At 40.3% G+C, this 25,965-nt stretch overlaps 1 protein-coding gene and 1 pseudogene across 1 annotated transcript; both read right to left on the bottom strand.

Annotated features, from left to right (window-relative positions):
* Positions 1-4: 4 nt before the first annotated feature.
* Positions 5-1,872, bottom strand: LOC131222692 (AAA-ATPase ASD, mitochondrial-like). Its single transcript, XM_058217854.1, has one exon. It carries the CDS (start codon positions 1,752-1,754, stop codon positions 249-251), a length of 1,506 nt encoding a protein of 501 aa, XP_058073837.1. The 5' UTR covers positions 1,755-1,872; the 3' UTR covers positions 5-248.
* A 15,222-nt stretch (positions 1,873-17,094) lies between these two features.
* LOC131222691 (AAA-ATPase At3g28580-like) lies at positions 17,095-18,969 on the bottom strand (annotated as a pseudogene).
* Between the last annotated feature and the right edge of the window lie 6,996 nt (positions 18,970-25,965).

The following is a 25,965-nucleotide window of genomic DNA, read 5'->3' as shown; positions in this document are numbered from 1 at the left end:
TAGCTTTACAGAAAGAAAGTGACATTTATTATGATTTTTTGCTATTGATCATGCATTCATTTTGAGGAATCTTTGGTAGAGATTCCATGCTTTCCCATACATTGTAATGATCTCACTAACAGCTTACAAAACAAATGCCTAAGAGTTCCAAAGGGTAAGTGGAGCTATTCCCAATCTATTGTTGCTGAAAACCAAAATTGTTTATTGCAGATTGAAATATGATTGCATTGTTATACCAGTCGTGGCATTTAATCGCTTTCACTGCCAGCATCATCTTTGTCACTGCCAGCATCATCTTTGTCGACTTTCGCCGTCTCCCCACTGCCGGTCTCCTCCAACTGAACTGCTGCTTCCTTGGATTTCATTACTTCCCTGGCCTTGTGGAGAGCTTGAATCAGGTTTTCAAGGCAGGTGTTTGCCTTATCGGCAGCAGTGGCTTTGGAGGACTTGGGCATCAGGTTCTCAGCTACATCGGCTGGGGTGATGTTAATCTCTTCTATCAGTTGTTGGACAGTTTTGAATAGAGGGTGTGAGTCGAGGTCCAGATAGTTCTTTGCGAGCACTTTAAAAGCCTCGAAGCTGCAGTATGATAGCTCGATGTGCTTGTCCATCCGACCTCTCCGTATGAGAGCTGGGTCCAGCTTCTCCAAATGGTTTGTGGTGAAGACAATGATCCGTTCTCCTCCGCAAGCTGACCACAGTCCGTCGATGAAATTGAGTAGCCCTGAGAGAGTAACTTTGCTAGTACTATCATCCTTGTCTGCCCCAGGTGGAAGTTTCTTCTCATCTGTGTTGTCCTCTGATTTCTTAGCCTTCTTTTTCCTCTTGCCGGACAGATCTAAAGAACAGTCGATGTCTTCGATGACCATGATGGATTTGCTGCTGGTGTCGATCAGGAGCTTCCTCAGCTCTGTGTTATCCTTCACGGCCGTCAATTCGAGGTCGTACACATCATAGTCCAGGAAATTGGCCATGGCGACAATCATTGTGGATTTCCCAGTGCCAGGTGGGCCATACAGGAGGTAGCCTCGTTTCCATGCCTTGCCAATCTTTACATAGTAATCCTTTGCCTCTCGGAACGTCTCGAGGTCGTCCTTGATCTCCTGCTTCTTCTCTGGGTCCATGGCCAGTGTATCGAACGTTGCTGGGTGCTCGAACACGACATGGCTCCACACAGTCTTCTTGTAGCCATCCCAGTTGCTACTGGGGTTGTTGGTATACAGCTTTCTCTGCCGGTTTCTCACGCCGATTGCCTTCCCTTCTTCTACAACATGGCTCATGTAGTAATCCATGATGAGCTGCCGGTGGCGCCGATGGAATGTGAGGGTGTAGTACCGTGGTTCCTCCTGTGCGGGATACCAAGATATGCTCAACGACTGTGAGACCGACCTGTTGGATGACCACCAAACCTTGGCCCCACGGAATTTGTCAGTGACTTGCTCGTAGTCGTCCATGCTGTAGGTAAGGTTTTTGGTGTCCTTGCCCATCTCGGCCTTGAGCCTCTTGGCCAACCCGGAGGTGGTGGCGGTCAGGTAGGTCTGGATTGCAATGTAGACATCGCTGCGCTTCATGCGATGGCCGGTGTATTCTGGGATCTTGATCTGAATGTAGGGGTAGATGTATCCAATCAAAATGTTGGTGTATTTCATCAAGTGGTCATCGAGCCCAAACGGCAGGTACCTCTGGACCACGGCCCAGAAGAGCATGAGGCTGGCTAGAGTGGAACCCACCCCTGGCCACAGATACTCCATCATCCTGCCCTCTTATCAGCTACCCTTAGTGTTGTGTTTTCTTGGTTGCTAGAATCATAATTCCTTCCCTTTATATATATGCAAGTTTTCCAACCGGCAATTTCCTGGCGTGCTTCTTGGCAAGCGTAGTAGTTTTATTTTATTTTATTTTTTTATTTATTATTACAAACATAGTCGTATATGTTTTTTTTTTGGCTGACGCGTTCCTCACTAGCTCGGACGCGGATTCCCTGCAAAAGTCTTTTGGGACGCGTTCCTCACTAGCTCGGACGCGGATGCCCTGCGAAAGTCTTTTGTGACGCGTTCCTCACTAGCTCTGGAAACTTAGGTGGGGCCCACCGTGATGTTTGTTAGAAATCCACCCCATCCATTCGTTTTTTGAGCTAGTTTTAGGACAGGGGGCCAAAACCGATCCAGATCCAAGATTCAAGTGTGCCGAAAAAGTGAGGATTGAACGTCCACAGTTGAAATATTTGTGGGACCACAAAAGTTTGGAATTAGTCTAACATCTGTGTTTCCAGTTCATCCCAGTAGGAATGACGTTATTAACGGTATGGATGGCATGTAAACATCACTGTCGACCCCAGGGAGGTTCCAAAGGCAGGAATTTCTCTATCCACCTTTTCCTTTAGTGCGGCCCACTTGAGTGTTGTATACTGCTCACTTTTGATCGAATCGTAAAATTAATTTACAAAACGGATGGACGGGTAGATTTCTCACAAAAATTACGGTGGCCCGTCCTAGGGTTCTGGTGCAGGAACTTGGCAGGAAATCCGCGTCCCACTAGCTCACATGAAATCGTATCGTGCATGTGAATTATTCAAAGACAGCTATAAAAAATGAATACAAATCAAGGATGCGTTGGATCACGTGCTTTTTCATGTTAACCGATAAAATGTGTTTTGAACTTAATGGACAGTTCAGATTGACTGGCTGGACAATTCTATTTGATCGATAAAAACGGGCAATTTGAAAAGGGAATACCCAGCAAGGACTTCTAACTATTTTTTTAAAAACCCATGACTTCAGTGTTACCACTTATCCATCGATCTAAATCGAAAATGATCTTGAAAAATGGATGGACTGATCTAAATCTAAAATGATCTCGAAAAATGGATGGACTGTGTGGATATAATATATACATCATGCTGGTGTAGTTAGGTTAGGTGTAGTTACGCTAACACACAACCGATGTCGGCGGTGACTCACACCACGCAGACAACCAATGTCGGCGATGTCTTGCACACCGCGCAGTACGATTATTATAGGAAATGGATTGGATACTCCCCTGCCACCAGCCCGGTGACTGGTGGTCGGTGCTCTGTGGGCCCCATCGTGATGTATGTGTTTCATCCATTCCGTTCATTCATTTTTACAGATCATTTTAGGGCTCTATTCCAAAAATGAAAGGGATATATATCTCAGGTGGACCACACCACAGTAAAACAATATGATTGGATATCCACCACTAAAATCCTCCTAAGGCCCACTGTACTGTTTATTTGACATACAATCCATTGATTAGGTCATACAGACCCAGATGAAGGGAAATAACAAAGATCAGCTTGATCCAAACTTTTATGGCCCCCAAAAAGTTTTTAATAATCGATCTTCATTCAACACTGTTTCCTGTAATATGGTCCACTTGATATTGGGATATACCTCATTTTTGGTCTCATACCATAAATGATCCAGAAAAATATGTGGACGTCATGGACGAAACACATACATCATGGTGGGGCCCACAGAGCACTGAACACCGGCCATTGGCTGGTGGCAGGGAGAGTAGATCCCTGACCATGGGCCCATCTTGATGTATGTGCTTTATATCCACGCCGTCCATTCGTTTTAAAAGCTCATTTTAGGGTATGTTCTAAAAAATGAAGCACACGCAGATCTTAGGTGGACCATAAAACAGGAAACAGTCGTAATCAACCATTAAAAAGCTTCTCGTGTGCCACAAAAGTTTTGGATCAGGTTTCCAAGCAATACAACTTACGAATGGATCAGATCATCCGATCATCCATCAGTCTGAATTTCGCATGCTGGCCCTTGAAATTTTTACCAGACGACCAGATGGAGAGTCCTCACTGGTAGGGGTGTACACGAACTGAGTTAGCTCACTCAACTCAACTCGTAAAAGCTTGATTCGGCTCGGTTCAAAATTGAATTCGAGCCGAGTTAGTTGATTTTTTTAGCTTAAAAAAATTTCAAGAGCTTGACTCGACTCGGATCGAACCCCAACTCGAATCGAACCGGCTGGTGCCGAGGAAGGTATGGATATGAAACAAATACCTTTGTATATTGATTTTTATGTTGTCTACTGAGTGTTTAATGAAATACCTATATAAACCGATGCTGCCGCTTTACATTCCGTGAGAAATTGAAGGTGCACTTCACGTGTTTGAGAAAATGCCACAGATGCTTGTTCTTGGCTTGAACTTGGCTCGATCTAACCTAAGCTGCTGACCGAACCGAGCCAAGTTGGCCAGTCAGGCTCGAGGACCAAGCCGAGCCGAGCCGAGTTCAAGCTGGGTTTAGCTAGTGGCCGAGCCGAGTCAAGCTGTGCCAAGCTCGACTCAGTTCAACTAGTGTACACCCTTGCTCACCGGTCAAATTTAGCCGTCCAAGGGTCACAACGAAAGTAGGAGCACCATAACTTCTATGTCCACGGGACAACTGGGTAATCCTTCATGGGAAGTCACACATACTCATGTATCACATGATGCTTGATAAGTGGGCACTGAGAAATTGTGGATAACAACCCGTAGAAATAAGATTGTTGAGTAGTGTTTTACTTTTAATAGTCTAAATTTATGATGTAGGATGTAGATTAAACACATTTTTTAACACATGAACTGAAAGAAGTTATGGGAGAAATCAACAAAATTCAACATAGTTTTGACATGTTGACACATGGATTCATTGGTCGAAATCCCAACGGAAATTTCAGATTGCTTGTTGGTTGATTTCTACCAATTTAGATAGGTCAATGGATTTGTTGACAAGCTTTTTTTTTATTTTTTTTTTAATATTATTTAACACATGCACATACATCACCACACACTCACGCTGTAGTAGGATTTTACCACCTATGGGTACTCGAACCCTTGACTAGGTGTTGAAACTCCTAAGATTTGTCGATAAGTTGAAATATTGTTTAATAGGTTGACAAATCCTATCAACAGGTTGAAATTCATATAATTTTCAGTTCTAGTTGTTGGATATTTTTGGGACATTTCAACGAGTTGACAGGTGATAGAAATCTACACATTTTTCAAAATTTATTTCCTTATTCAATTAAGACTCTTTTAATTGCAATTTAGAGTTTGTTAAGGATTATTTAAGGACGTTAAACTTAATTTTTTAGAAGCAATTATCATTCAATCAATCAACTTCTTATAAATTTCTCATATTCTCTTATGGTTTCCAAAAATCCCTTGTGGATTTAAGTGTCTTGTGGATTCAAGGTGTCATTGCTTGAAGAAGATGGTGATCAACCTTGTCATATCTTTCATTGCCAATCTAATAGTCAAACAATTAAAGAGGCTTAATATTTTGCTTACAATACATCCAATTATAAGTTTGGCACTTTATTTTGACTTGCTTACATGCTAATTATGTGATTTTAAAGTAATTTCAAAGTGCCCGGTATCAATATCCATCACACTCTAGTAGAGAGTATCAAAGTTTTTCTCTTCATTTATCTTTTTTCAAATACTAGGTTTGCTTGGATATCCAACCATTGGATTTGAGCCATTTTGACGTAGAGAAGGACGTGTTGAGGTTGATCACCGTCTTCCTTAAGGGGATAACTACTCTTAATTCATGGAGCTTCTTTGAACTCCTCACATAGATACTTCGAATCCATGAGGGAAAATAAGAAAATAAAAATAAATTTTAAAATATTCAAAATTTCATTAATAGATAATAAAAATAAATTTACAATCCTTTAAATTATGATAACACACCTTAGAAGAATTTCAGAATCAAACTCCAAATCAAACTCCCTAAAATTCATAACTTATTACAAATAGTAAATTTACTATTTATAGTAAGTGTCCTAACTGGATTAGCCACGTTATTCTCCTAATTTTTCTAAGCACTTTTCATGTTGGACACAACTCTTAAAGCACAAAGGATGAAGAGTTATATTCAAAGTAAAACTTAACATAAATATTAAAAACGTAAATAAAATGGATTTTCGATCATTGATCCGGTGAAATCTCACAAATTGGCATGAGTAACCCAGAATAGCCGGGTTGGTTGGCTAAAGCAGCTTATCCTATCCCAAAATCATATATGGTATATCGAGTAACTCATTCTGATTTCGAGTACGGATCACCTTTGCGTCCGATCGAGCTTTATCTGATCCATCTTGGACATGAAAGTGACCACAACCCACTCTACATCACATTTCCAATGATGCGAACCATCTATTTGATTTGGCTACTCTTGAATAAGGTATGCCCAAAATAAAATTATTAGATTAAGTACTTTGACTCATAGATTATACAAAGATTATGTTGACTGTTCATGTTCTAAGGAAAATAATCAAATTATCAAGGGGTCGAGACTACTCAACTACCAGCTTTTCTTTGCTGCCTTTGAAGTGAGACTCATCGACTAAACAGTTGAGTCATCCAAAGATGACCTATATTTGAAGGTTAACGTCACATTGGGATGTATTTGATTAAGCCTCTGTATAGGAAGGAGCCCTGTGTTTTCATTCTTAGCTCGGCCTTCCAGAAACCATGAAAGTCTTATTTTCTTCAATAGTTGCTAGTCTTTCCTCCTCTATTAAAATATAAATATATATAGGGTGTAATCCGCATGCGTGAAGTGTCCGTCGATCTCACCGCCTCTACTGTAGGGCAACCTGCCTGATGTCATTTGGGTGGGGCCCAACTGCATATGCTTCATATTTATTAATCTTTTATTCTTTTGGTCCACGAATCTGAAAAATTGTGATGGATGATACGTATGCAATTACTTGGCATTCAAGTAATTCAAATTAAACTGTCTAAATTATAGGTCGTATTTTAGATCCATCTAGATTCAAAAGTTACGCTTGCTTAATTATCTGATATCCTATTGACAGTCATTTGGACGGTTAAAAATGAAAAATATTCAATGGTTTTGTCTCTACCAACAAGTGTAAAAACAATGACTATACCATAGTGGGTCCATAATTTAGTTGGTTTAATTTGAGTTAATGCATGTAAAGTGTACAACTTTAGAGTGCCAGAGCATCAAAATCTTGCTCTTCCGGAGTATGAAATAACTCGCAGATCTCAAATCGGATTCTCTCATTGACGCTCAGAAACAGCCAAATGTCGTCTCAGTTTTGGCTAGGACTATCAATGGGCCAGGCTGGCCTCATGGGCTTTAGGAACTGCCCCCTTAGCCCAGGTTCTGCTTAGGTATCAAGCTCGAGGGCAGGACTCGAGCTTAAAATTTAGGCCTGTTTTTTAATTGGACTGGGCTTAGATAATGTACCCATCAGCCCCAATAGCCCATTAAAGTTTGTAAAGGAAATTTTGTAACATGCACAATATGTAAAAATCTTCATTTACTATGTTGAGTAGCACTTATTTGTTTGTAGACTGTGATCCACCTAAAAAAAATTTAGCTTGGGCTTCTGCCCACATGAAATAGGCTCGGTCTTTTGTCGACAATGCAGGCCGGGCTTGGACAGAGATTGACCTTTTGGTCCGGCATAAGCTGGCAGCATGGGATGGATGATATGCGGGAACTGAGACTACTTATAAGTAATTCAAAATTCAAATAAAGCAGTCTTATTCTTGGGTCCTAGCTTACCCAAATGGACCCTAAGTTACCTTATTAAAATCAGATTGGTTTGGTAACCCCAACCTGTGATTCATGGACACTGTTTCTTGAAATAAGACTGTTGGATGTTTTGCATTTTTAACTGTCCAAATACATGTCCAGTAAGGGCAATTTTCGGTTCATGACACGTGTGCTAGCCTCTGTAAGCATATTGGGAATGATATTTAGGTGTTTGGTGGAGTACACATGCAGCCATTAAATTGGACATGGCCGATGGTTGTTTTATAATTCGGACCATCCAACTTTTGATTCCATCATGGATGAATCGTTTAAAAAAAGAAGAAGAAGATTTCAGTCACCTCTGGCAGACGTCGTGTAGTGAGCAAGTATCCAGTGCTATTCAAAGACTGCTACAAAAAATAAGGCCAAATCAAAGATGTATTGGATCGTCAAATCAGTATGATTTTTTTTTTTTTTTAAATGTTAGTCAATAAAATGTGTTTTGAGGTCAATGGATGGTTCAGATCAATTGATTGGACAATTCATATAGAGCTACCATTTAGTTGATGGATAATAACCTGCTACTTAACGGGCTACCCTTGGATTGGAGATATCCTCAAAATAGTTTTTAGAATAAGTAATTCAACTCATTAATTATACAAAAGTGATGATGAATGTTCATGTTCAAAAGAATTAAATTATTAAAGGTTTAAAATTATCCAACTGCAAGATTTTCTCCGCTGCCTTATATATTCAACCCGGTAAGGAACCTCGTGTCTTCGTCATTGATCCGGCCCTTCTAAAACCATTTTTTCCTAGAAGAGTTAGTCCACGGCTTGTAAGTCCTAGTGGAAACCTGCCTAAAGACAACTCACGTACTATCACTTGGGTGGCCTCATATGGTTCACACATCTATTTGTCTGGAAGAAAACTTTAATATTCCGTGATAGTTGATATGTAGGACAATAGAAATTGTATGCTTGGCATTCAAGTAATTGGATTATACCTATGTGAACGCATACAATGGTTTTGGAAAGTAGACTTCATTTGAATATTCAAAAAGAGCATGGTAGAAATAATTTCAAATCAGTGTGCACGATATTAGAATGTCACTCTCAGTACACTTATTTCCACAAGTCACACATCAAGATTACAATAATTATTGACTTGACCTTAAAAATGGTGGTAAACTAATACCTATTTAAAATTTGAAGTTTATATGCTATTCAACTAGGGCAAAGATAGTTTGGCGCTCACTGTGGGGTCCATCTTGATGTATGTATTCTATATTCATGTTGTCAATCTGTTTAGCCAGATCATTTTAGGATATGAGCCCAAAACTGCCAAGCAGATCTAAATCTAATGCAGATCATGTTATTGGAAACAGTGCTGATTGAATGTTCCACCATTAAAAACTTCATAAGGTCCACCTAATATTTTTGTAATGTTTACTTGCCATCCAACCTGTTGATAAAAGAAAAATAAATAAATATCAGATTGATTCAAAACTTTTGTAGCTCATAAGAAGATTTTAATGGCCCATCACCATTGTTTCCTATGGTATAGTCCACTTAGAGATTTATATTTGCTTCATTTTTGGTCTCAAACCATAAAATAATCTAGAAAAGGGAATGACCCAGGTGGATATAGGATACATACATCACGGTGAGGCCCATGGTAAGGGCCTCACCTAACATGCTCCCCAGTTCAACCTACTCACAAAGGGAGTGAGTAGTGGGTGTTGCCCTTATTGTGTGGGGCCCACTTTGATGATTTTTTTTTTTTTTTTTTTAAATATATCCACGTATGCTGTTTGTCTGTTTTCCCATATTATTTTAGGACGTGATCTCAAAACTTTAGTGGATCCAAATCTTAAGTGGACCACAACACTAGAAAATTAAAAGTTTTTTGTTGGTCACAAAAGTTTTAGATCAAGCTGATGTTTATATTTTTCCTTCATCCATGTACATTTAACCTTACGAGTGAGTTTGATGGAAAAGAAACATTATGGTGCGTATTATTGTGGGCTTTAGGAAGTTTTTAAGGGTGGGCATTCAATTACCATTGTTCCCTGTGGTATGGTCCACTTGAGATTTTTAGAGAACACATCCTAGACTTGAAAATCGGATGGACAGCACGGATATACAACATACCATTAAGGTGGGCCCATGGTAAGGGTAACACCTAATCGCAATGATGGTAACACCTAATCGCGATGTTGGTACGATCGGCTCCCCCTGGCAACACCCAGGTTGGTACTATGTTGATGTGGCCCCATGATGCACGCGTTATATCCACACCGTCCATCTATTTTATTAGATCATTTTACGGCATGAGCCCAAAGATGAGGGATCTAAAGCTTAAGCGGACTACATCACAGAAAGTAATGTGGGCACAATGATGACCACCGTTGAAAGAATCCTAAGGCTTACCATGATGTTTATTTACCATCTAACTTATATATTGTCACATAGAGCCAGATGAACAAAATAGATTTTAGAAAAACATGGTGGGACCTGCAAGCTTGGGCTAATAAAATAGGTGTTGGACAGGATTCCTGTCGGACGCGGATTGCGTACTACACCCGCCCGTCCCTAGCTCCGAACGGGTAGTTCTGTGGGCTGGCCCACTGTGATGTATCTGTACATCCAAGCCGTCAATTCCTTTTCTCAGATTATTTTAAGGCATAAGCACAAAAATGAGGAAGATCCAACGCTCAAGTGGACCACACCAAATAATAAGCTTGGTTTTGCATTAAATGCAAGATTCAACTGTGGTGTGGTCCATTTGAGCGTTGGATTTGCTTCATTTTTGTTTTTCTGCCTTAAAATAATCTGACAAAAGGGATAGGCAGCTTGGATGTACAGATGTATCACGGTGGGCCAGCCCACAGAACTGCCCGTTCGGAGCTAGGGACAGGCGGGTTAGTACGCAATCCGCGTCCATTCCTGTCCTCCAACCCTCCTTGAACCACTACTATCCTAAAACTAATAACTCCCGCTCCATTTACCCACACCAACCCTTCCCTCTCTCTTCTCAAAATCTTGAGTAATGTATCCGTGGACACAATGCATGCAAAATCTAACTTGGAGGTGACAAGCATGGCCCTATTGTCGTTGACTCAATCGCCTAGTCGCCCACATTACTATACGTGCAGAGCAAGACAAGACGCAGAGAAGTCATTCGAGTCCAGTCCCATGGGATGAGAGAACGAGGAGAGGGGGTGTGATGGTAACTCTGGTATAGTGGCTGGGTTGCATAAACTAAGGGGTTGTTTGGATGCATGCAATTTTTTTTTAGTTGTAAATGCATTTCACCTAAAAAGAGTTTGAGGTGCATTCGGTTTACATGCAATTTCATTTGGCTTTTAAGCAGTAATTTATTTACAGGTAAAGAGGTTGTGCATTTGGGTTAAAGGATTTTGTCTTTGGGCAGCGTGTAAAGTGTTTACAATGAATAAAGTAGGTATTCATACCATGGAGCCAAAATTTGTGAATCACATAAGGACTTGATTTTTTTTAGGGACTTAAGAGAACATTAAAGTATAGGCACATCAAATGGATTGGATGTCTTCCACCTATCACAGTGGGCCCCAAATACAATCTAGAAGTTGTTAATGGTAAACGTCTCATCCTTTTCTCGTGTGGTCCATTTGATAATGGATGAGCTATTTATTTAGGGCCAGGAGAGCATCAAGGAATGTACATGAATTAAGGATGGATTGGATGTACCATACACAGTAAGGTGGGCTCCACATATCATGAGTGTATATTAACCATTGTGTTTTAATATTTATAAAACTTTTTTAGCTCGGAAGACTTTATCGGTAGTATGAAACATGCTTTTTCTCAGATTTTATATTACAATTAAAAGCTAATCTATTTATTGCTTTAAAGCCTTTATAGGAAAATACGTGCATCCAAATAGCCCTTGTAATCTTTTTTTACAATGTAAAGTCATGCAAACGGCACTTAGGGCAGTTTTGTTATTTTTAAAATAGAGATCTTAATTCGTGTATAACTCAAAGGCCATACAATGCCAGGAAGAGAGGATTAAGTAGCGAGCAACTCGTGAGTGTAAACTTTGTGTGGGTACACAGTGATTTATATATTTTATTCACTCCTTCCATTCATTTTACCAGATAATTTTATGGGTTGAGCCCAAAAATGAAGCATATCCAAAGCTCAAATGGACAACCACACGAGAGACAATCTGAATTGAATGTCTACCGTTGAAAAATTCTTGAGGGACACAAATGCTTTGAATCAAACTTATATTTGTGTTTTCCCTTCATCCATGTTTTTGTGATGATAAATAAACATTACTTCAGGGCCTAGCAAGATTTCAACGGTGGAAATCATTGTCCCGCATTTTCCTGTGGTATGGTCTGCTTGAGATTTGGACATGCTTCAATTTTGGTCTTAACCTCTTAAATGAGCTAGAAAAACGGAGAGCGGCATAGACAAACCAACGTATATTCATGGTGGGCTTAACAAAGTTTAGTCAATTAGATAAGAGCTTACCGAGTCCGATTTCAATGGCAGGCATCGGGATGTACAGCGACAGAAAAACTAAGAATGTTATTTTAAATATTTTGAAATTTTAAATGTTTTAAAAGCTGAACCTTTTTCTTTTTTTACATCACATTGGATAAAAATGAAAGTGAGGGAAGACGCGGTTTGGCTAGTGATGCTGCCACTAGCCAGGTGGCTAGTGGTCGGCGCCTTCCATCCATTTTTACAGACAATTTTAGAGCTTTATCACAAAAATGAGCTTTATCCCAAAAATGAGGCAGATCTATGTGTTGCATGCACTTTCTTGGGAACATTCCGTCTTGCATGCACATTTTCTTTTAGAAATACTGTTTATTATGGTGAGAAAACAAAAAGATACGTATAAAATAAAAGATCCAACGAGTTTCAACACCAAAGATCCAAAGACCTTGGTCTTTGCTCTTGCTCCGTTTGTAGGCTCTTAGGAGTTTCAACACCTGGTCAAGGGATTGAATACCCATAGGTGGTGAAATCCCACCACCTTGTGAGTGTGTGTGCGTGTTTTTTTTTATTTTTTTTAATTTTTTAATTTTTTAATTTTTAATTTTAAATTTAATTTAATTTTGAAGTACACTACCTTAGCCAACAAATGAGCCACAGGCATTTTCCTCTCCTTTCACATGGATAAACAAAATGTTTAAATTCTAGAAGGGATGGTAGGCATTTTCCTCACATATGGTACCTCACATTGCTGTGGCTATATAGCAAAACCTCAGTGCATTTCTTTTGTTTTTGTTTTATCTCTGGCCATGGTATTATTTCTATACTACATAGTTTCAAGGCATGCCTGGATGGGGCCAGCTTTGATCGAATTGGGTAGGATAGATTATGCTCTGTTCATCATCATAGGATTGTGTTTGGTTAATTAATATGTTTCATGTGTTTAGGAAATATTCCTTGGTTTCAAGTTTCCAACGATACGTCATCCCCAAAGTCAACTGATTATGACGAAACTGATGGGGAGCATAAATACGAGCCTCTGGATCGCCCGTATGTTTTTATCTTCTCAACATTCCTTTCTATTTCCCTTGGTTTTGAGTTTCTCATCTATATGCTCGCTGAATTCCTAATACTATCATGTAGCAATCTGCGTAAGCAAAGGCCTCAAAGATACTCAGCAAAAGAATTTGTGAAAGCTGTTTCAGATAATGAGGCAAACAAAGGAGGACGGTGTACAGCAGCTCTGAGGGAGACGAGGAATACCGGTGGGATGAAGAAAATGCCGAAGATGAAGAAGATTCTTTGAGCATTAGTGAAGATATTGAGGATCCCTGACAGTCTAAGAAATTTTCAAGTCGCAGTCAGAGGGGAACAAGGTTGAGATCTGTTGACGAACTTCAGTCAGGTCTCAGACGTAGCAAGAGGGCCAGCCGGACCCGTATTAATTACCACGACTCAGAAGCTGACTCAACGAAACTCGACAAGTCTAATGCATCAGATGGGCATTCAGATGCGAACAATGATGTGGATTACTCTTCTGAAAGTCAAGATTCTGGGAATGATGAAGATGACCAGGAAATGAAAGATTCCGGACTAGTTGAGGAGCGTGTCGAGACAGTAGATGGAGAGCAGAGCCTTTCCCTTGACAAAGCGCACAGCCTCAATCTGTAAGGAAATGTTGTACCAAAACAGCGATTTATGGACCTGAATGACCAAAAAGGGTTTCCACCGGGTCACTTTTTTTAGATTGAGTATTACTTAACTTTTTATTCACTGTACAACTACTATCTTAAGGACATGAGTAATTTAATCTGAAAAACATTTCAGACCCGTCAAATAACTAACTTAAAAATACTTGGAACTTCCATTGGAATTAGATATTTTTACCATACCACAATGATGGTATGGCCAAAATCACTTTTCCCAAAGTGAAGGTTAACATCTTATCTACGAGAGGTGTACAATAATTCCAATTTTGGTAAGCTCGTGAAAGGGGTTATTGAGGGAAGCGGATTGGCTGGTGTACCACACACAGTTATATAGCTGGTGTAGGTACGTGTCGTGTGAAGACGACCGCCAACGCTCCCCGAGCTCCAAATTGAAAGGAGATCAAAGTTACATGGGCCCCACAATGATGTATTTATTATATCCACACCATTCATCCATTTTTGGAGATCATTTTAGAGTATTAGAAAAAAAATGAATAATATCCAAAGCTCAAATGGAACACACCAAAAATAACAGTGAGGATAATGATTTTCACTGTTAAAAAATTCGTAGGCCCAACCATAACGTTTATTTTCCATCCAATCTGTTAATAAGGTCAAAAATACATGGATTAAAAGGAAAAACAAATTTCATATTGATCCAAAACTTCTGTGACTCCCAAAAGTGTTTCAATGATAGACATTCAATCCCCTACTGCCTTTTGCAGTGTGGTCCACTTGATCTTTAGATCTATCTTATTTTTTGGCTGAAGCCTTTAGGAGATCTCGTAAAATGGATGGACGGTTTGGATATAATACATACCTCATGATGGGAGCCACGGAACTTGTTGGCGTCAATACAGCAGATATATAGCTATATATCTGATGTGTGGTACACCAGCCAATCCGCTTCCGTTATTGAGTTCCTTCTAGGGAAGCGGATTGCGTACAGAGTAAACTCTGTGGGTTCCACAGTCATTCATACATTTTATCCACTCTGTCCATTCATTTTAGCAGATAAATTTAGGTCATTACACCAGAAATTAAGCATATCCAAACCTCAAATGGGCCACACCACAGGAAACAGTGTGAATTGATCACCTACCATTGAAAATTTCGTGGGGGCCACATAAGTTTTAGATCAATCTGATATTTGTTTTTCACTTCATACATGTTTTTGTGATATTATGAACAGGTTGGATGACAAATAAACATCACTTTGAGCCATAGAAAGTTTTCAACGGTGGAAATCAGTATTCCCACTATTTCATGTGGTATGGTCCACTTGAGCTTTGGATATACCTAAAATTTGGGCTCAACCACTAAAATGATCTGAAACAACGGATGGACGGAGTGGATAAGGCAAATACATTCACGGTGGGCCCAACTGAGTTTACCCTGTACGATAAGAGCTTACTGAGAGCGTACTGAGTAACTCAGTACGCAATCCGATTTCAATGGGGTTTGTGAATGTAAAGATAGGGTAGTCTTCACATTGATGTTTTACCATGGTCAACAATCCGTTAGTGGATGGCAAGTCATAGGGAGTCCCTCTACCGGTATGTTCTTGCTTAACCAATGTACAATACCCCATACAATCTGATATGGAATGTGGCATTTCAAATGTGCGAATTAGTTTTATCTGTTGGGTGCTTTGCATTGGTCTGCTTCCTAAGATGCTTTGGGGGAAGTAGAATGGCGAGACCCAATTGCTTGTTCTCATGGAAGTGTATCCAGCCCCCCCTAGAGAGGTAAACTGTGTCTCTTTTATTCGATAGCAACAACAGCATTGTTAGATTCATTTAACTTTGCAGTCTGAAATTTCTGTCGTCCAGTTAAACTGTGATAACAACATATCATACGGAAAGAGGTGCATATGTTGAAATTGCTTGTGCAGTGCTTCTGTTGCATTTCCATGTTGTGACAATTAGTTTGATGAGAAAATTTTTTGTGGTCTTCATAAATGAGGTGATTCTTCACTAGAAATGGCTGTAAACCTAACATAAAAGACTGTTTTGGCTATGGATCGGCTATATTGTGACGGTTGTGACCTTCTTTAGCATGACTTGTCAATGACTTGCTTCTCTACATGTCGCAAAAGTGTACTAGACCCCTAACTAATCATCAGGTAGTCTATACTTGGAATTGATCATAAAACCCAAAAATCACACTGATCTGAAATTGTTTGGAGGATTTGGGCAAAAGAAAATGGATGATTTTAAAGATTAGTTCGTTGAATGAATTCCTTTGATGGGAACTTTTTATCAGAAAGGGTCTATGAGTCTGTGTGAATTTTGGATATGGGTCATTGTAGGTTGGACCTACCTGCTGATCGGTTCAGATCTTGAACCCGCTTGCCATGCGTATGCAAAGCAGCATAGCAAGGAGGGCCGTGGATGTCAAAGGCAGGGCTAGTGACTGGTGTGGCCGGATCATCCTCTTCAAGGAGAGTTAATGCTTGTTGAGTATTCTGGTTTTTACATGACTTCGCCCCCCAAAGAAGAGAGTTACACGTTTGGGTTTGAGCTAAGCCTCGAGATAGAAGTCCTCTTTCGTTTTTCTACAATAAAGCAAGACCAAGCCTGTGGGCTTATTATAACAAGTCGGCACAAGTTGATAGGGTCTCTCTCCCTCCCATGTGGAAACATGGGGGCATAAAAAGGCAAGTGAGGGATGGGCTTTCTCTTAATGATTGTTTCAGATCTAGTATCTGATTGCCATGTGTATGGAAAGCAGGTCACTAACAGAAAGAAAGTGGCATTTATTTGGATTTCTTGATATTGATCATGCATTCAATTCCCATACATTGTACTAATGATCTCGCTAACCGCTTACAAAACAAATGCCTAAGAATTCCGAAGGAGAAGCGCAAACAAAAATTCATATTGTTTATATTTACATTTTTACTTAAATAAGAGAGTGCAAATTAGGATAAGGAGGAAAATGTGCTTAAAGGTTGAGAGGATTTTGGAGAGAGAGGTAGGTTTTCTTCTTAGAGCTCTGATCGGTAAGATTCCATCTCTTGTATCTTTGTTATTCATAGTGCAGTCCCTCTTTAGGTTGTGATTTTTACCTGCAAGGGTTTTTCCACATAAATTCTAATGGAGGGATGGACATGATGAGGTGGGTACAGTCTTCCTCAAAGGGGATAGTTACTCCAAATCCACAGAGCTTTTATGGACTCCTACAGAGATTACTCGAATCCATGAGGGAATATAGGAAACTAGAAATAAATTCTAACAAATTCGAAAATAAATTCATTGATAATTGTCTCTATTACAACATTAATGAAGAAAAAAATTAAACCCAAATTCATAATTACCAAAAAGAATAAAATTCGAACTCTAACAAAAATCCTAATTCTAATAAAACTCTTCTAAATCCTAATTTCTAAAAATAAAAATTTCAAATAAACTTTTGCTAGAGATTCCATGCTTTCCCGTACATTGTTCTAATGATCTCACTAACCCTTACAAAACAAATGCCTAAGAATTCCAAAGGGTAAGTGCAGATGTTCCCAATCTATTGTTGCTGAAAACCAAAATTGTTTATTGTAGTCTGAAATATGACCGCATTGTTATACCAGTCGTGGCATTTAATCTCTACAGAATCGTTTTCACTGCCAGAATCGCTTTCACTGCTAGAATCATCTTCGTCGATTTTCGCCTTCTCCCCACTGCCATTCTCCTCCAACAGAACTGCAGCTTCCTTGGATTTCATTTCTTCCCTGGTCTCGTGGAGAGCTTGAATCAGGTTTTCAAGGCAGGTGTTTGCCTTATCGGCCGCAGTGGCTTTGGATGACTTGGGCATCAGGTTCTCAGCTACATCGGCTGGGGTGATGTTAATCTCTTCTATCAGTTGCTGGACAGTCTCGAATAGAGGGTGCGAGTCGAGGTTGAGATAGTTCTTTGCGAGCACTTTAAAAGCCTCAAAGCTGCATTATGATAGCTCAATGTGCTTGTCCATCCGACCTCTCCGTATAAGAGCTGGGTCCAGCTTCTCCACATGGTTTGTGGTGAAGACAATGATCCGTTCTCCTCCGCAAGCTGACCATAGTCCGTCGATGAAATTGAGTAGCCCTGAGAGAGTAACTTTGCTAGTATTCTCATCCTCGTCTGCCCCAGGTGGAAGTTTCTTCTCATCTGTGTCATCGTCTGATTTCTTAGACTTCCTTTTCCGCTTACCGGACAGATCTAAAGAACAGTCGATGTCTTCGATGACCATGATGGATTTGCTGGTGGTGTCGATCAGGAGCTTCCTCAGCTCTGTGTTGTCCTTCACAGCCGTCAATTCGAGGTCGTACACATCGTAATCCAGGAAATTGGCCATGGCGACAATCATCGTGGATTTTCCAGTGCCAGGTGGGCCGTAAAGGAGATATCCTCGCTTCCATGCCTTGCCGATCTTTACATAGTAATCCTTTGCCTCTCGGAACGCCTCAAGGTCCTCCATGATCTCCCGCTTCTTCTCTGGGTCCATGGCCAGTGTATCGAACGTTGCTGGGTGCTCGAACACGACATGGTTCCACACAGTCTTCCTATAGCTATCCCAGTTGCAACTGGGGTCATTGGTATACAGCTTTCTCTGTCGATTTCTCACCCCGATTGTCTTCCCTTCTTCCATAACATGACTCATGTAGTAATCCATGATGAGTTGCCGGTGGCGCCGATGGAATGTGAGGGTGTAGTACCGTGGTTCCTCTTGTGCGGGGTACCAAGATATGCTCGTCGACTGTGGGACCGACTTGTTGGATGACCACCAAAGCTTGGCTCCACGGAAATTGTCAGTGACTTGCTCGTAGTCGTCCATGCTGTAGGTAAGGTTTTTGGTGTTCTTGCCCATCTGGACCTTGAGCCTCTTGGCCGACCCGGTGGTGGTGGATGCCAGGTACGTCTGGATTGCAATGTAGACCTCGCTGCGCTTCATGCGATGGCTGGTGTACTCAGGGATATTGATCTGAATGTAGGGGTAGAAATATGCAAACAAAGTGTTGGCGTATTTCATCAAGTGGTCATCGAGCCCATGCGGCAGGTACTGGCGGACGACGGCCCAGAAGATCATGAGGCTGGCTAGAGTGGACCCCATCCCTGGCCACAGATACTCCATCATCATGCTCTCTTATCAGCTTCCCTAGGTTTTGTGTTTTCTTGGCTGCTAGAATCATGAGTCCTCTCTATATATAGGCAAGTTTTCCGACCGGCAATTTCCTTTTGCGTGCTTCCTTGCAAACGGAAGGGACGCGGATTTCCTGCGAAAGCCTTTTCGCAGTAAGTTCCTGCGCTGGGTTGCTAGGTGGGCCAAGGTGATGTTGGTGAGAAATCCACCCCGTCCATCCGCTTTGAGAGATCATTTCAGTACATGTGACCAAAAATGAGGTGGATACAACACTCATGTGGACCGCACGAGAGGACACAGTTGGGATTCAGTGAGCATCGTTGAAGCATTTTTATGGCCACAAAAGTTTCGTATGAGACTAATTTCTTCGTGTTTTTACTTAATCCCTGTGGGAATTACTTTATAAATGGTTTGGATGGAATATAAACATCAAAGTTGAGCCCAGGAAAGTTTCAACAGTAGAAAACTCTTTCTCCAATTTTCCCTCTCATATGGTCCACTTGGGTTTTGGATCCCCTCATTTTCATCCACATATACTAAAATGATCTATCAAAGTGGATGGACGGGGTTGATTTCTCAAAAACATTAAGGTGGCCCCACCTAACATCCTGGCGCAGCAACTCAGTGCGAAACGCTTTCGTAGCAAATCCTATTTGCTGACGTGTTCCCCGGACGCCGATTTCCTTCTAATTGCGGCGCTAGAAACCCAGGTGGGACCATCGTGATGTTTGTGAGAAATACACTCGTCCATCTGTTTTGTGAGCACATTTTAGGACTTGAGGCGAAAAGTGAGCAGATCAAATACTCAAGTGGCCACACGAATATTTCAACTGTGGACATGCAATCGTCACGATTTCAGCTCACTTGTGTATTGGATCCGGCTTGTTTTTGGCCTTACGTCCTAAAATGAGCTCACAAAACGGATGGACGGCATCGATTTCTTACAGGCATTACAGTGGGCCCCACTTAGGTCATCAGCGCAGGAACTTCCTGCTAAAGACTTTTGAAGGAAATCAGCGTCCGTGTCCCCCGCTAGCTCACGTGAAATCGCATTCGTGCAGGAGCAATCTGAGCGGAAACGGATTGGCTACTCCCCTGACACCAGCCTCGGAGCTGGTGGTCGGTGCTCTGTGGGCCCCACAATGATGTATGTGTTTCATCCATTCCGTTCATCCATTTTAAAATATCATTTTATGTCTTTATCCCAAAAATTAGAGGGATTTTAATCTCAAATGGATCACACCACAGGAAAAAAATAGTGATTGGATATCCATCATTTAAATCCTCCTAAGGCCTAATGTACTGTTTATTTGAAATCCAATCCGTTTATTAGGTCATAAAGACCCAGATGAAGGGAGAAAACAAAGATCAACTTGATCCAATACTTTTATGGCCCCCAAAAATTTTTTAACGGTCGAAGTTCATTCAACACTGTTTCCTGTAATGTGGTCCACTTGAGATTGGGATATATCTCATTTTTTGTGTATTACCATAAATTGATCTAGAAAAATAGATAGACGGAATGGATGAAACACATACATCATGATGGGCCCACAGAGCACCGACCACCAGCTCCAGGGCTGGTGTCAGGGGGAGTAGCCAATCCGTTTCCTATCATATCATCCGCCGAGAACGAGAACGAGGAAGCGGGTATCCAATGCACGTCTGGCACAACTATGAAGGTTGCACCAACTTATATCTTTTTACACGTGGCACACATGCAGGGTGAATACAAAATGGGGATTAAACTCTTACCGTTGAAAACTTCTTGAGGGCCACGGAAGTTTTGAATGGAGCAGATATTTGTGTTTTTTATTCATCCAGGTATACCGAACTTCATGAATAGGTTGAATGGCAAATAAACACCACAGTGGGCGCTTAGAAAAGTTTCAAAGGAGAGAGTCATTATCACCTATGCTTCCTGTGGTGTGGTCCACTTGAGCCTGGCATCCGCCTCAATTTTGAGATTAAACCCTAAAATAATATGAAAAAAATGAATGAACGGTGAGGATAAGACCCATAAATCAAGGTGGCCACTCGAAGCTCCTGCCCATTCCCAGCTGGAGACGGGCGGGGTAGGATGCAATCCGCGTCCATTCGTGCATGCGTACGTGGGGCCCACACATTCAGCAGGCGTCGGTAATAATTGCTGATCGTTGCTTTCTATGGTGCGGTCGAATGTGTTGTCTCTACGCAGTCGAGGCTGATCACGAAATTAGGACGCCGGTATCCTGCATAAGCCTTTCGCCTTGCGCAAGTTCCTGCGCTGGAAACTCAGGTGGGGCCCACCGTGATGTTTGTGAGCCACACAATTATGATGATGGGATTTCCAAAACTGGGATATTTAGGTGTTTGGTGTAGTGTGATGGTTAATACACATGCAGTCATTAAATTGGACACGTCCGATACTTGTTTTTATAATTTGGACCATCCAACTCACGATTCAATCATGGATGCATCATTTATAAAAAAAGAAAAAAAAACAGATTTCACTCCTCTCTCAATGACGTGGTGCTGTGAATATCCGGTGTTAAACAACGTGGATTACTTATGGACGGCTATGAAAAATGAGGCCAAATTAAGGATGCATTGGATCACGTGCTTTTTTTTTTTTTTTTTTCATGTTAACTGATAAAATGTGTTTTGAACTTAATGAACAGTTCAGATTGATTGGCTGGACAATTCAGATGGGACTACCATCTATTTGATCGAATAAAAACGGGTCATTTGAAAGGGCTACCCTTGGATGAGAATACCAAGCAAAGACTTCTAACTATTTTTCTTAGAAGGAAATTTAAAAAAAAAAAAAAAACATGAGTGACGTCGAAAAATAGATGGACGGTGTGGATATGGCACAAACAACGGGGCGGTGCCTACGAGAACTTGTTAGCACACCACTAATGTCGGCGGTACCTTGCGCATTGCACACCACGCAATCCCCTTCCGATACGGGCAGCAACCTCGCGAAACGGATTCGCTACTTTCCCTGCCACTAGCCCGGTGGCTGTGGTCGGTGCTCCGTGAGCTCCCAATGATGTATGTGCCGTTCATCCATTTTTACGTATTATTTTAAGCTTAATCCCAAAAACGAGAGGGATATAAATCTTAGGTGGAACATACCACAGGAAAATAATAATGATTGGATATACACCATTAAAATCCTCATGTGGCCCACTGTATTGTTTATTTGACATCCAATCTGTTGATTAGGTCATACAGACCTTCACCTAGATGAAGGGAAAAAACAAGATCAGCTTGATCCAAAACTTTTATGGCCCTCAAAAAGTTTTTAATGGTCGAACATCAATCAACACTGTTTCCTGTAATGTGGTCTACTTGACATAGTGATATAACTCATTTTTTGGTCTTATTTTATAAAATGATCTAGAAAAATAGATGGACAGCATGGATGAAACACATACATCATGTTGGGGCCCACAGAGAACCGACCACAGCCATTGGCTGGTGGCAGGGGAGTAGCCAATTCGTTTCCGAAACTCGTGTCTTCCGGGCGCGGCTTCGGTAGATCTGCTGATCCGTGGGGCCATCTTGATGTATGTGCCATATGTCCACCCCGCACATTTGTTTTAAAAACTCATTTTAGGGTATGATCTCAAAAATGAAGTTGATCCAAATATCAGGCGAACCATAAAACAGGAAACAAGTGGTAATCAACCATTGAAAATCTTCTCATAGGTCACAAAAGTTTTTGATCAGGATTCCAAGCAATACAACTTACGTATGGATTAGATCATCCAATCATCCATCAGTCTAAAATTTGCAAGGTGGCCCCTGTAATTTTTACCGGACCAGATGGACAGTCCTCACGGGTCAATTTCAACAGTCCAAGGGTCACAATGAAAGTAAGAGCACCGTAACTTATACGTCCACATGACAACTGGGTAATCCTTCATGGGGAGTTACACGATACTCAGGTATCACGTGACGCTTGATATGCGGGCATGAGAAATTGTACGCGTGGCATATATAAACTCAACTTAAAACAATTAAATTGTGGAACACACCTCTGCTTGCTGACTCAGTCTCGAAAAACGATTGTTTCAATTATCCCCACATCCTATTCATGGCTTGTTAGTTGAAATATATACTAACTTCCATTTCAAGTCACTTGTTTGTGATCGACTCTCAGGAGTTTCAACACCCGGTCAAGGGTTTGAGTATCCATAGGTGGTGAAATCCCTCTATGGCATGAGTGTGTAGGGGTGTGTGTGTATGTGTAAAAAATCGACAAAATTCAGTATAATTTCAACGGGTTGATAGATGTGGTTGAAACGTCGAATCCCGTTTATAGGGTGTTTGTTTTCCTATTCACCATTGTAAAACCATTGTAAATGGAGGTAAATAGGTAATTATCACCTATTCTCGTTGTTTGGAAGAAAGGAAATACAAAGGATAATTAAGCATCGATTTTTTAAATTTACTTTTTGAAAAAACGGGTGGGAATGACTGAGTGATATTTGTGGATCACATTGTGATGTATGTGATCAATCCACACCGTCTATCTATTTTATTAGATTATTTTAGGGCTTTCTACAAAAAATTTAGGTAGATTATAAGCTCAGGTGGACCACGCCGCAATAGACAAGGGAATATTGATGTCCATTATTGAAATATGAAGCCATTTGTGGGTCCCACACTGATGTGTATCTATGATCTAACTTGTTTATATGATCACACAGATACAGATGAAGGGAAAACACAAATATCAGCTTGATACAGAACTCCTATGGCCCACAAGAGGTTTTCAATGGTGGGTGTTTAATTCCCATGTTTCTTGTGTTGTGGTCCACTTGTACTTTGGATTTGCCTCGATTTTCAATTTATGTCCTAAAATGAGCTATTTAAATGAATGGATGGCTTGGATCAGACATATATATATTATGGTGGGCTCGATAAATTTTTGAACTTTTTCCTTGGTAGTAGTGTCGAGTCAAATCAAATGTCATTGTGTATGGGCAGCTGCGCTGTATTTTTCATGGGAAATAATGATGATTTATTTACTTCTAATTCCAGTCGTAAATAAGAAAACAAACACCTTAGACAGGGTGATAGATTTGTCGACAGGTCAAAATACTCTTCAACAAGTTGACAAATGTATTAATAAGTTGAAATTTACAAAATTTTAGTTCGAGTCATTGAACATTTTTGGGCCATTTCGATAAATTGATAAATGCAAACATATGCCCATTTTTTAGAATTTATTTTCTTATTTGATTATGACTTTTTTAATTGTATTTTAGAGTTTGTTTAGAATTATTTAAGAATGTTAAACTTGTTTTTTTTTTTAAAAAAAAAAATTTATTTTTAATTTTTAAAAGCAATTATCATTCAATTAATAAACTTATCAAGGAACTCTTAGTTTCTCCTGCAGTTTTGAGAAACTCATGTGGATTCAAGTGTCTTATAAATTCAAGGTGTTTATCGCTTGACATAGATGGTGATCGACCTCATCACATCCTTCCCTGTCAATCTAATAGTCAAATAATTAAAGAAGCTCAATATTTTATTTATAATGCATCCAATTATAAATTTGGCACTTTATTTTGACTTACTTGCATGCCAAGTATGTGATTTTAATGTAATTTCTAAGCCTGTGCATCATCCATCACACTCCGAAGTTTTTCTCTTCCTTTATCTTTTTTCAAATACTAGGTTTGCTTGGATATTCAACTATTGGATTTGAACCATTTCCAGGTGCCAACCATCTATTTGATTTGGCTACTGTTGGATGAGGGATGCTCAAAATAAATTCTTAGATTAAGTACTTTGACTCATATTATAAAAGATTATGGTGACTATTCATGTTCTAAGGAAACTAAGCAAATTATCATGTTCTTGCTCTGGTGTGGCAGGCTCACGGGAGTTTCAACACCCGGTCAAAGTTCAAGTATCCATAGGCAATGAAATCCCACTGCGGCGTGGGTGTGTGTGCCTGTGTAAAAACAGTTAAGTCAACCAAAGATGACCTATATTCAAAGTCTAACATCAAATCCGGATGTGGGAACTGTGTGTTTTCGTTCTTGACTCGGTCTTTTAGAAATCATGAAAGTCTTATATTCTTTAATAGTTGCTTGTGGTCTTTCCTTCTCACCCCCTCTACTATGGTACCACCTGCCTGATGTCATTTGGGTGGGCCCCAACCACATACGGTTCATACTTATTTATCTTTTATTCTTTGGTCCGCTAATTTTAAAGAGGGAAACTTTATTACTGAGGCAAATTTTATTTATCTTTTATTCTTTGGTCCGCTAATTTTAAAGAGGGAAACTTTATTACTGAGGCAAATTGTGATGGATGATACGTGTGCACTTAGGAATTGCATACGTTTTTTTTTTTTTTTTAACACACGCACACACACCCCACACACTTACGCTGGTGGAATTTCACCACCTATGGGTACTCGAACCCTTGACCGGGAGTTGAAACTCCTGAGAGTCTGCCACCCGGGCAAGAGTAAGGACTCAAGAAATTGCATTCCTAACGTTCAAGTAATTCAAATTAAACTGTCCAATTTACAGGTCTTTTTTTGGATGCATCTGGATTCAAAAGTTATAATTAATTATCCGATTTTTGATTGGCTGTCATTTGTTAGACCGTTAAAAATAAAAAAATTCAATGGTTTTGTATCTACTAACAAGTGTTAAAAAATTTACTTGGTTTAATTTGAGTTAATGTATGCCAGGTGTACAACTTTTGAGTGCCTGAGTATCAAAGTCATACTCTTCCAGAGTATATGAAACAAATCTCAGATCTTATACTGCAAGTTTGGAAAATATTCCCCTCAAATCGGCTTCTCTCATCTGTCGCTCAGAAGCAGCCACTTATTGTCTCAGCTTTGGCTACGACTATCATTGGGCCACCCTGGCCCGATGGGCTTTATGAACTGCCCCCTGGAGCCCGGGTTCTGCTGAAGTATCAAGCTTGAGGGCAAGGTTCAAGCTTAAAATTTAGGCCTGCTTTTTAATTGTATTGTGCTTGGATTATGTACCTATCAGCCCGCCTAGCCCATTAGAGTTTTTAAAGACAATTTTGTAATATGCACAATATGTAAAAATATTTATTTACCATGTTGAGTATCACTTATTTATT

Source organism: Magnolia sinica, chromosome 13 (assembly GCF_029962835.1).
Source record: "Magnolia sinica isolate HGM2019 chromosome 13, MsV1, whole genome shotgun sequence".
Lineage (NCBI taxonomy): Eukaryota > Viridiplantae > Streptophyta > Magnoliopsida > Magnoliales > Magnoliaceae > Magnolia > Magnolia sinica.
This window is presented reverse-complemented; position numbering and strand designations above follow the sequence as displayed.

Excerpts from the sequence above, each read along its gene's own strand:
- LOC131222692 (XM_058217854.1), bottom strand. The coding sequence starts at position 1,754 with ATGATGGAGTATCTGTGGCCAGGGGTGGGTTCCACTCTAGCCAGCCTC.